General features: G+C 43.1%; 1 protein-coding gene across 1 annotated transcript in view; it reads right to left on the minus strand.

Annotated features, from left to right (window-relative positions):
• The window catches only part of LOC126262661 (neuronal acetylcholine receptor subunit alpha-10-like), a 243,878-nt gene that overhangs the window by 174,659 nt on the left and 56,320 nt on the right, over positions 1 to 12,899 (minus strand). The window contains exon 2 of the mRNA XM_049959431.1: positions 12,073 to 12,242. Coding sequence (XP_049815388.1) covers positions 12,073 to 12,242 — 170 coding nt within the window. The remainder of the gene's footprint in view (positions 1 to 12,072; positions 12,243 to 12,899) is intronic.

Below are 12,899 nucleotides of genomic sequence, written 5' to 3' on the forward strand. Positions count from 1 at the left end.
ACGAAGGAGTAGTATTTTTTCGTTTCAGCCATTTTGATTTTTTCTAAGAAATTGAAGTATTGTGACATTTTTAACATTACATACAAATGAAAAGTGTAGATAAAGTATAAAAATTTGGATTTTATAATACCTGAGAGGAATTTAGCTACAACAGAATTACTACGTAGTTATACAATGCCTGGCCCAGTATGAAGGAAAAATAAGTAAAAGACGATTTGATACGTTTGGTGGCAAGTGTCATGGACAACTGAAGGACACTATGAAAAAAAATGCCAGGGTATTTTTTAAAAGAAGCAATATATAGATATAAAGGTGATATAAAGGTACGTACAAACATACTTTTCGATATGATTGACATTTTACAGGTGCAATAGTGTCAGATTATTATTTACAGAATACGGAAGATGGAATATATCATTGCGCTTCTGCTGACTAATATCCTCAGCATTCACACGGCACAAAAGAACAGTCAACATAGTGTTTTTATCAGTCAGTATTGGCAAAAGAAATTGAGTATGGATCTCATGCTTCTAATATAAAAACACCAAAAAATCAACTTTGTTTAGACAAAATACTATCGCTTTATACGTGTTTAACTGACGATTCACTATTAACACGATATGCTGGATGTCTAACTCAAAATGTTAATGAGAGTAGGCATGTCAAAGAGACCTGTGTTTTTGCAGTGAGAGTAAAAGTAGCGGCTTCTTTCAGTTTTGTGAATATAGTGTTGGATCTCACAGAGTTCTTTCAGAAATAATGACAAAATTTGGACTTAAATACGCTTATGGAGCAGCACAAGCATCAGAAAGAAGGCACAAAGTAACATCGCAGCAAGATGAAGTGAAATATTCGAAAAAATAAAAAAAAATTCGTCGACAAATTAATTTTGCCAAACATCAAAGAGAAGAAGCTGTATCCGAATGTGATGCTGTAACCTACAGGGCCGCATTGTTGTGATGCAATGGCGTGTTGTTCACTAATATACGGTGCAAATGCCATGTGATATATAAACTGAAAATAAAGAAAACCATTTTCAAACTATCGAGTCGCCTTTTTTTTAATTTTTCCTTCATACTGGGTCAAACATTGTATAATGTCGTAGTAATTCCATTTTACGCTAAATTCTTATCATGTATCATAAAAAGAAAGTTTTGTAATTTATCTACACTTTTCGTTTATATATAGTGTTAAAAAGGTCACAATACTTCAATTTCTTACAAAAAAATCAAAATGCCGAAACAAAACATTTTACTGCTCCGTCACTTCTACACAATTTTGGTTCAAATCCTTATTGTAAATGCAATCAGTGATAACCAACCACTTCACGTACGGGACTGAAAAAAAAAAATAATGATTTTTTCAACACTCAAAAATCCAAAAATATGAAAAAAGTTTTGTTTAGCAAATTACATTTATTCAGTATGCCAAGATATGTTATGAAACAAATTTTCAGCCCCCTGTGATTTTTTTTACTATCGGTCGAAATTTCACCGGTACCTCCCTTTAAGTCTTTCGTGCCAATATGTGTCGTACTCATTGTTTAAATAATCCCACGTGCAGATAGTTAACATTACAGGATTAACTTTGCTTGGCTGTGGCAGCTGTAGGAGAACAAGCGTCGGGGGAAACAAAGTACGGGCGATTTAGGCTCACGGTCATAAAGTATGCGATCGGCGCGCCCCTGTGTTACGTGACATTGTGTGCAGCAACAGTGAATTTTTATCCGTTTGAAGCCCCGGGCAGCTTACACGCTTTCCGACATTCTGCCTATATTTCGATTATTGTTTTCTGTTTTATTTCACAGTAAAGCTAATTTTTCAGTAGGCTTATTGTTTCATTCCCTGAAACGCTGCAGCCTATGCACACACGTGAGATGTGCCGGCGATACAAAGCTCTTTTTTTAGCAGCTTGTTGGCCATGGAGAATACATTACCGGAATTAATTTAGCAATTAAGTATCATCCGATTACCTTCCTCGATCCTTACTCAATTAACACTGAGCTCAAATGCTACATCGGCGACCCAGAAACCGTCTTCTTGGTATGATGAGGTATCAGGTGGCAGTAGAACTCAAATTTTGTTGAGGGTGCGCCGGGCAGATGGCAGGAGGTTCTACGACATTTGTGTCACGGAAAAGTGGGTCAAAAGTGGGTATGAGTTTGATCTGGAAGAAATGGATGATAGACACAGAAAACATAAACATGGGAGACAATTTTATTTTCAGTCACAATCGTTGGCAATTTGCTATTGCGATTGAAAACAAAATTGTTTTACAATAACTAACAAACACGAATTCGCTACCTTAAATAACTAATATAAACACAAAGGGGCACAGTTAGATAGAGCAGTGAATAACGTCAGCAGGAATCAATAATTGGAGCTACAAAAATCACTAGGAGGTGTCTATGACGTGGATAACTGACTACAACATTTAGTGAAATGTGTGTCACGCTGGTAACGAAGGCAAGATTGAAAAAAATGTAAAGAAATGAACAAATAATGTAACACCTCACACTGATTAGAGTAGTGTTGGAGAGGATGAAAGGAAATCTCAAGAGGTACTTAAGGAGAGCCAGATTGCGTTTTAAAACAAGGTGAAGCTCCCAGAGACACTGTTATACTATACCCATCCCTCTACGAATTTCTCGATATGTGTGTGTGAAGCTTTGCTACGCGGCCGAGCTCGGCCAGTGATGATACAGAAGTGACTGCAGTGTGTGTTAGCTATGTACTCTCTGGTAGCTATGGACGCTTATTCCATGGGATATCAATATGGGCAACGCTCGTTTCACATTAATTCCCGCAAACGTGACGTCATTTGGATTCACACGCAATATCGACGACCGCATGATCGGATATCGACTTCGTGACAAAGAATATGAATGTTATTGCTCCGCGATTCACACGCAGCAGTTTAAGCTTTCGCCTTTGGTTCCTGCCTAACCACACATTCGGAAATCACTAAATATTAATTTCAACCTTCATTCTCAAATCAGACGGATCGTAAATAACACCGAATATTCCAAAACAAACACAATGTGATCAAAAGTATCCGGACATCCCCGAAAACACGTTTTTATATTAGGTGCATTGTGCTGCCACCTACTGCCAGGTACTCCATATCGTTCCAGTGATTTTGGATGAGCTTTCTACTCTTGGCTTTGTCTGCGTACTCACATATGCTTAACATATTTCGCATGTCATGTTTAAAACCTCTGGTAACAGGCCGAGGTCGATATATAAAACTTTCTCGTAACGTTCCATCTCCGACTGCAGGAGACATTTTCAGAGCTAAAGCGGCGAACAGCAACCACAATTCGCGAGATCCCAAATATATGGACAAAGTAGAAGGCCCTACTCTCCATCACGTGATGTCGGCTACGAATTTAGCTTCAGTAATGCCAACATTCTCGACTGAAAGTAATCGATCGTCACTCTTATGTTGCAACGCTAACATCCAAATTTTATCTAACTTAACACGTTCCTCTTTTCTTTTCAAACTGTTGGGTATTTATAAATTTCAATAGCCTCTCTATACATACGAGCATGATAATGCGATGTTTGCGATATGACGCTCGTCTCACTGAACTGTATTTCATGATCACTCTGTTGGTAAACATGTTCCGCTACGACAGATTTATCTCTACGTCCCAGGCGGCAATTCTTCCTGTGTTCAACCAGACTGGTGTTCACACTCTTTTCCTGGTACCAATATAAACCAGTCCACAACTAAAAGGAATTTTATATACACCCGTGTAGCCAAAAGATGTAGTATATCTTCCGCCAATCTTAAACATTCTTTTATCTTCCTTGTAAGTCTGGAGGTAGTTTCCACACCTACTTGTTCAACAATTTACCAATGCGATCTGTAGTCCTACTGATGAATGGAAGGAAAGCTTTCCCCTTGGGCAGCCTTTGTTACTCGTCGATCCTGATGCTCTTCCCAGAGCGAAGTGCTCCACCTATCTTCTTGTAGAACAACCATTCTTCTTGAACGTCCACCGTAGATGTTCAGCCTCTCACAAATTTTGTACGCTCTGTCTACCAAGGTTTTAATGACGCCCCTTTTTTGTTGGGAGTGGTGGTTAGACTCTTTACGAAGGTAACGATCAGTAAGAGTGACTTTTCTATATATGGCGCAAAGTTCCGACTCCTCGCTTGATAACAGACACATTCAAAAAAAATTCAGCTGGCCGTTATTCTCCCTCTCCATCGTAAACAGTACTTTCGGATTGATACTATTGATATGTCTCAGGAGGGTAGTCAACTCCGCTGCATCATGTGTCCATACTACGAAGGTATCATAGACATAGCGGTTCCACCTAGCCGGCGGTCTGCAATGTCCATGGCCGGCCAGTGTGGCCGTGCGGTTAAAGGCGCTTCAGTCTGGAACCGCGTGACCGCAACGGTCGCAGGTTCGAATCCTGCCTCGGGCTTGGATGTTTGTGATGTCCTTAGGTTAGTTAGGTTTAACTAGTTCTAAGTTCTAGGGGACTAATAACCTCAGCAGTTGAGTCCCATAGTGCTCAGAGCCATTTGAACCATTTTTTTGCAATGTCCATGACCTCAAAAATGCGTGTGAATTCCTAACGGACCAAACTGCTGAGGTCATCGGTCCCTATCAAAGACCTCCATAAGCAAATTGGCCACAGCCGGAATAAGAGGACTGCCCCTATTCACCCTGTCAGTCTGTTCATAACGATCATTAATGTCCTGAAAATACACTGCTGGCCACCGTAAATGCAACACCCTGAAGGAAGCATCCGAATCAAGTGAAATTTACACCATGAGTTTGCAGTGATGAGATATGCAACTGATTAGAATTTCAGCGCAGACGCACATCACGCGCGCCTGTGGCGCCACCTCATAGCGCCATTTAAGGCTTGGCGATTTCGACGCGTGTACGTTCGGCACGTGTGTTTACCTTGTGGTTGTTTCACAAGACGATCAGTTATGCCTCGTAGACAACAGCGAACATCTTTTGATCAAGTATCCGAGTTCGACAGAGGAAGGATAGTGGCTTACCGAGATTGTGGATTATCATACAGAGAAATCGCTAGTCGTGTTGGACGAAACCAAACAACTGTAATGCGGATATGTGACCGTTGGATGCAGGAGGGTACGACGGACCGACGTGGTCGATCGCATTCACCTCGGTGCACCACTGCACGTGCTGATAGGCAAATTGTGCGCATGGCAGTGACGGATCGCTCAGTGACATCCCGAACCATAGCACAGCACATTGCGTCTGTAACGCATCATCCAGTGTCTGCGCGTACCATTCGACGCCGTTTACAGCAGAGTGGTCTGTCCGCAAGACGTCCATTGCTTCGTCTACCATTGACGCAGAACCACAGATGTCTCCGTCGCCAGTGGTGTGATGACAGACGGCTGTGGACGGCAGAATGGAATGACGTTGTCTTTACTGACGAGGCACGCTTCTGTCTGCAGCACCACGATGGTCGGATTCGAGTGTGGAGACACCGTGGAGAGAGGATGCTGGACAGCTGCATTATGCACCGCCACACTGGTCTTGCACCGGGTATTATGGTGTGGGGCGGCATTGGATATTACTCTCGCACGCCTCTAGTACGCATTGCCGGTACTTTAAATAGCCGGCGCTACATATCCGAGGTGCTGGAGCCAGTTGTCCTTCCTTACCTCGAGGGCTCGGCCACAGCCATATTTCAACAGGATAATGCGCGACCACACGTGGCACGCATTGTCCAAAGGTTCTTCGTCAATAACCAGATTGAATTGCTTCCCTGGCCGGCTCGCTCTCCGGATCTTTCGCCGATAGAAAACATGTGGTCCATGGTTGCTCAACGAGTGACCCAGATTACATCCCCAGCTGCCACACCAGATGATCTTTGGCAACGTGTGGAAGCTGCTTGGGCTGCTGTACCCCAGGAACACATCCAACGTCTCTTTGACTCAATGCCGAGACGTGTGGCAGCGGTGATCTCCAACAATGGCGGCTACTCTGGCTACTGATTCTGGCAGGAACCACATGTCACAGACGTCTGTAAACGTAATCATTTGATACTTGGTCAACATGTTATCTACAAAATAAATCTTGTTGTGCTACCTCTTGTCTTTCTTGGTGTTGCATTTACGGTGGCCAGCAGTGTAGATTGTGACGAGGCAGTGTCTGAATAACTCCACAATATCTGCTGGAAAAATATCCGCTATACATGAGCAGTTTCATTCATCGGAATCATGGTAAATAATAACACAACATCAAAACTAACAAGAGTATCACCTGGACCCACGTGCATTTCTTTTAATTTTTCGACGAAATGATATGAAATGACAGTTCGATCAACATAAAAGGTTGCAGCAACGAGGCAACGTGCTTAGCTAATTCGAGAGTGGGAGACCGTATAGCACTCACAATAGCCCGGAATCTTTAAGTGGTGTCAATAGCGGCCGTGAAAACTTAGATTGTACGATTTTTCACAATTGTTTGTACTCATATTTCACCTGTATCTCAAGCGAATTTCGCCCTGCAGTTACATTTTCGCACGGCTCAAAGCTTATGACGACGCTTCTCCTGAACTATGTGCTGTAAAATAATCTAATTTTGCAGATACATCCAGTGATATATAAAAGGTTACTGTCAGCGAAATGTGTTATAAATAGAGGTGTTAGTAACGAAAAAATAAATTAAAACGTCATGTTTCGTGCCGCCGTTTTACAGCACGAACACCGAAAATGTAGTAATTTCTCCTTTCATAATTATGTGAGGACCTTCAAAGAGGATCAGTTTCGTAAAGGCTTTGAAATTATGTGTAAAGTTTGTTGTAAGTTTCTAAGCGCTCTCATTCTTTAACAGTGGATGACTAAAGCACGGATATTCTACAATGCTTTTCACCCTCACCCATTTCTAGATAGGTCGTTCTTACCCCCACAGCGATGATTTCCAGACAGTAAGTGATATGTGCACCAAGCCTGAATCTATTCGGTCCAGTGATTTAAGAGAAAATGTGGAATATATACACATACATGCTTATACAGTGTGGTCCATTAAAACGTTTCAGCGCACACAATGAAATTTAATGAAAAGGGTTCGCTCGTTCGTGCTTTACTGATCCTTACTACAATACAAACTAGACACTACGGTAACGAAAAACCTGATATCACCGACCAGGTAAACATAATTCGTGACTGGCCAAGCATCCAACAGAAGGGTAAACGGTAGTTGTATGCAGTTGAGTGACTGGATATCTCTATTGTTTCCATTCCACGTAATAACAGTGTAAACAGCAATAAGTATAGCGTTCGTTGCATTATAGGTCAATCACATCGCGTCTACGAGCAATGTGAGGTTCATGCTTGTATCTCTGGAAGTGCAATAGCGGCGCGTTTCTTTTATTTCAAGCGTGAACTCGCTTTGCAATTTCTCGTGATATAACTGACGTATTGCGATGCAACCAACGCGATTCGTATTGTGATTTTTTGATTGTGTAACGAATAATACGGGCAGTTCATAAAAATACATAAGTTTGCATTGAAAATGTTTACGTTTTAGAATGTTTCACAGTATTTACTTTCATGATCCCCTGCCTTATTTTCATACCTGTGAAAGTCGGTTTTCGCTGTCTATTGTTGTTCCAGAGATAATGGCATTGAAACGTTTAAGTGGGCCATCCTGTATACGTACACCCATATTTAGAATGCTTATGGATATCATTCTTACCTTCAGCGCCGGCCGGTGTGGCCAAGCGGTTCTAGGCGCTACAGTCTGGAACCGCGCGACCGCTACGGACGCAGGTTCGAATCCTGCCTCGGGCATGGGTGTGTGTGATGTCCTTAGGTTAGTTAGGTTTAAGTAGTTCTAAGTTGTAGGGGACTGATGACCTGATAAGTTAAGTCCCATAGTGATCAGAGCCATTTGAACCATCTTACCTTCAGAGAACAGGGGCCCAGCAGTGAATGAAATGGCTGTTAGGTAAGGTCACTACATAATCTGGGGCTCAGCGTCATCTTCACAAACCGTGTAAGTAGGCTGTTTAGGTTTTTATATTGGTAACACCACATAGCGCTCTGTATGAAGATCACTGGCTGTGCTGTGTGCAGTCTGTGGCTGGTGGGAATTGTTGAAATAGTCGCTATTGTAGTGTTGGGCAGTTGGCTGTAAATAGTCGCTATTGTAGTGTTGGGCAGTTGGCTGTTAACAGCACGTAGCGTTGCGCAGTTGGAGGTGAGCCGCCAGCAGTGGTGGATGTGGGGAGAGAGATGGCGGAGTTTTGAGAGTGGTTGATATGGACGTGTGTCCATCAGAGACAGTAAATTTATAAGACTGGATGTCATGAACTGATATATATATATATATATATATATATATATATATATATATATATATATATATTATGACTTTTGAAGACTATTAAGGTAAATACATTGTTTAACAAAGAGATAGAGGGGCTGGCCAGTACTTATCTCAGCTCAGTACAGCCGATAGATACACATAAAACAGAATTGAAAATTTAAGTTCCTAGCTTTCGGAACAAATGTTCCTTCATCTGGGAGGAGAGAGGGGAAAGAAAGGGAAGAAGGGAAAGGAGATTCAGTTACTCACAACCCAGGTTGACCTAGGAACCTGCTACACCGTACGTGCCATTTGGCTTCTCCCACCCAACACCAGTCCCTCTGAACTGCGGAGATGGGAATTTGCACTCCAACACATCCTTTCATCCCGCCATCCCCCTGGACTGAACCTACGTTAAACAACCTCACTCCCATTCACTCTTCAGTCTTCTCCTCTTTCCCTTTCCTCTTTAACCATTCACGCATCTTTTCATCCTACATAGTTGTGTTTATCTTTATACTATATATCTATTTACTTCTGTATGCATCCTCTTTGGTTTGAAGCTGGCACAGTACTTACAGTAGAATATCTTTGGCTTCCCTCTGACAACCATGCCTCCATCCTTGCTACCCTCCCTATTTTCCTTTCCCTGTTGCTTCATAACCTGGGTTGTGAGTAACTGAATCTCCTTTCCCTTCTTCCCTTACCTTCCCCTCTCTCCTCCCCGATGAAGGAACATTTGTTCCGAAAGCTAGGAACTTAAATTTTCAGTTCTGTTTTATGTGTATCTATCGGCTGTACTGAGCTGAGGTAAGTACTGGCCAGCCCCTCTATCTCTTTGTTAGTATTTGTTTCACATCTTTATATGAGATTTTCCATTAATCATTTAAATACATTGTTTGTTCTTTATCGAAATCTTTCATTTGCTAACTATGCCTATCAGTAGTTAGTGACTTCAGTAGTTCGAATCTTTCATTTAGCTGGCAGTATTGGCGCTCGCTGTATTGCAGTAGTTCGAGTAACGAAGATTTTTGTGAGATATGTGATTCATGAAAGGTATAGGTTATTGTTAGTCAGGGCCATTCTTTTGTAGGGATTATTAAAAGTCAGACTGCGTTGTGCTAAAAATATTGTGTGTCAGTTTAAGCACAGTCATTTATAATTTTTCTAAGGGGACGTTTCAACCGCTATACAGTATTCACTGAGGTGAAAACGTCAAGGGACAGCTATATGCACACATAAAGATGGCGATAGTAACGCGTACACAAAATATAAAAGGGCAGTGTATTAGCGGAGCTGTCATTTGTACTCAAATAATTCATGTAAAAGGGCGTCCGACATGAATATGGTCGCACAACATCAATTAATAAAATTTGAATGCGGAATGGTAGTTGGAGCTAGATACATGAAACATTCAGTTCCGGGAATCGTTACAGAATTCGGTATTCCGGGATCGACAGTGTCAAGACTGTGCCGAGACATCAGACGTTATCTCTCACCACGGACAAGGCAGTGGCTGACGGGCTTCACTTAACGGCCGAGGTCAGCGTCGTTTACGCAGGGTTGTCAGTGATAACAGGCAAGCAAGACCGCGTGAAATAAACGCGGACATCAATGTGGGTCTTACGATGAACGCTTTCTGTAGGACAGTGCGCCAAAAGTGGGCGTTACTGGGATACGGTAGCAGACGACCGACACGAGAGCCTTTGTCACCAGCCTGACGTCACCCGCAGCGCCTCTTCTGAACTCGTGACTATATCGGTTGGACGCTAGGCGACTTGAAAAGTGTGGATCGGACAAGTGAGTTCCGCTTACAATTGGTAAGAGCTGATGGTAGGGTTCGAGGTTGGCGCAGGCCCCACGAAACCATGGACACAAATTGTCAATAAGGCTGGTGGTGGATCGTCAACACTATGGATTGTGTTTAGATTGAATGGATTGTGTCCTCTGGTCCAGCTGAGCAGGTCATTGACTGGAAATGGTTATATTCGGCTACCTGGAGACCATGGACTTCGAGTTCCCAAACACCTACGAAATTGTCACTGGGACACAATTGTTCACGACTGGGTTGATGAACATTCTCGACAGGTCGAGTGAATGATTTGGCTGATCAGATCGCCCGACATCGAGCATTTATGGGAGTCAATCGAGGGATCAGTTCGTGCACAAAATCCTGCACTGGTAACGCCTTCGCAATTATGGACACTTTTTTTTCCACTAGCTAAATATTTTTTATGACCCACCGTCTAATTTCTTATGGTGGGTCGTATGTTGCCACTTAGCCGCTGTGACTGGGTCCGGGGTCTGGAGTGACTGAAAGTAACACCACATCGGCTCCCGTCCCCATTCACACTGTCGCCCGTGTCCCGCCACGTGGAGGCGGGCTCTATTTGTTTGGATCCATTTGATATCTTTTATTTGTGCAGCATTAGAAAAACTTATAACTAATAAAAAATCAAGTGAGATATTAATAAACAAAACGGAATTAAATATTTAGAAAGAAGGAAGGAAGATAATTGAATAGAAAAGAGATAGGTATAATATTGCACGTCACCTGGTTGTGGGCGGCGGCCGGGGTCTTGGAATGACCCTCAAGACGCTGGCCATCGCTCACCATGCTTTTAACATCTACTATCCTAAAAACTAACTTAACTAGAAGACATTAGGGTACGTTGAAGCTAGAAACTAAGACTAAGACCTCCATGTCCAGCGTGCTAAACTATTTACGATGTACAATAGAGAGGTATCTTATTTCGTGCTTGCTAATGAAAGGGTTCTTGTGGTAATAGTAATAAAGGTAATGACGCTAACGGTTTGTGTTGAGCCTACAAGGCTCCTAGTAGAGTATATCAGGCGCAAGCACCTCACGGCCCCGCCGACAACACGACCTGAACGGTGGTTTTTCCCGATCTACCATAGGTATCCGTCGGGTTGGGCTCAAAAGAGAGGAACCACAATTAAGATCCTTCCATCCAGACTGTGCGCTGCCTCTTAACGGAAAGCGTAGGTCCCTTGAAGAGGTGCCTAACTTTAAGCTTCAGATCAGAAGTTATTAGTGTAGTGGAGGTTGAGGTATAGGCTGTGTAGGTCGGTTGTAAAAACCTTCCGGTCCCGCCAGCAACACAGCCTGAACGGTGGTTTTCCCCGATCTACCATAGATATCCGTCGGGTTGGGCTCAAAAGAGAGGGACCACAATTAAGATCCTTCCATCCAGACTGTGCGCTGCCTCTTAACGGAAGGCGTAGGTCCCTTGAAGAGGTACCAAGCTTTAGGCTCTTATTAGACATGGAGGTGCTGTTAACTATACATATAAGGTGCAATCTGTTTTTAGAATTGTGTGTGACTTGTGCACCTCTTGTCAGTTGTTACAGACTGTTCTTTGAAGTGGACGCATTCTGGACAGGTGTAGAGGCAGTGCGGCTCAGTATTTCTGCAACGACTTGTCGGGTCCACGCCACGTAGAGTTACTGCACTACGCCAGGAACAAGGAAGTCCATCACGACAATAGGAGGTATCCCATGACTTTTGTCACCTCAGTGCATACGCGACAGTCCATGTTTATAATATGTTTGGACATGACTGTTAGCTTACCTTCTGCGACCTGGAGCCCAGCAGTCACTGAAATGGCTGGTGGGGTAAAAGGGTCAATACATTATTCGGGCCTCAGTGACATGTCCTCAAAGTGCTGTATAATCCCTTTCCCAGCAAAGTACGAAGTGCTAGAGTGGTGAGTAGTTATATGTGGGCAGTATACGTACGATATCGATGCTGTGCAGCCAGACGTTGATGGAGACCTCTATGTTCTTGTTGATGTCGGCGATGGGCAGCACGGCCGTCTCGTAGCCGCAGAAGAGGTCATGGTGCAGACGCTGCGCTGCATTGCGCCCGCCGGGTCCGGGAGCTGCTGGACACGAGGGCTGCTGGCCACCTGCCGAGGGAAGGAAGGTCAGGGGTCATAGGTCAGCCAACAGGCGGGAGATGTAGGCGGAAGAAAGTCCCGGAGCCCAGGGCCTCCTTCTCAATATCTCTCCATAAACTTTGACCTTAGGAGTCAAAATAGAAAAGGATCAAACACTTTTTCTTCTTTCACACTTTTTCGACGCATTATTCGAATACCTCATTTGCATATTTTTTCCCTTCCCGTAGATTATCAAAGACCAGAATGTTGTTGTTGTTGTTGTTATGGTCTTCAGTCCTGAGACTGTTTTGATGCAGCTCTCCATGCTACTCTATCCTGTGCAAGCTTCTTCATCTCCCAGTACCTACTACAGCCTACATCCTTCTGAATCTCCTTAGTGTATTCATCTCTTGGTCTCCCTCCGCGATTTTTACCCTCCACGCTGCCCTCCAGTACCAAATTGATGATCCCTTGATGCCTCAGAACATGTCCTACCAACCGATACCTTCTTCTAGTCAAACTCTTCTTCTAGTCAAACTCTTCTTCTCCCCAATTCTATTAAATACCTCCTCATTAGATATGTGATCTACCCGTCTAATCTTCAGCATTCTTCTGTAGTACCACATTTCAAAAGCTTTCTCTTCTTTTCCAAACTATTTATCGTCCATGTTTCACTTCCATACATGG

Source organism: Schistocerca nitens, chromosome 6, assembly GCF_023898315.1.
Source record: "Schistocerca nitens isolate TAMUIC-IGC-003100 chromosome 6, iqSchNite1.1, whole genome shotgun sequence".
In the NCBI taxonomy this organism is placed as follows: Eukaryota; Metazoa; Arthropoda; class Insecta; order Orthoptera; family Acrididae; genus Schistocerca; species Schistocerca nitens.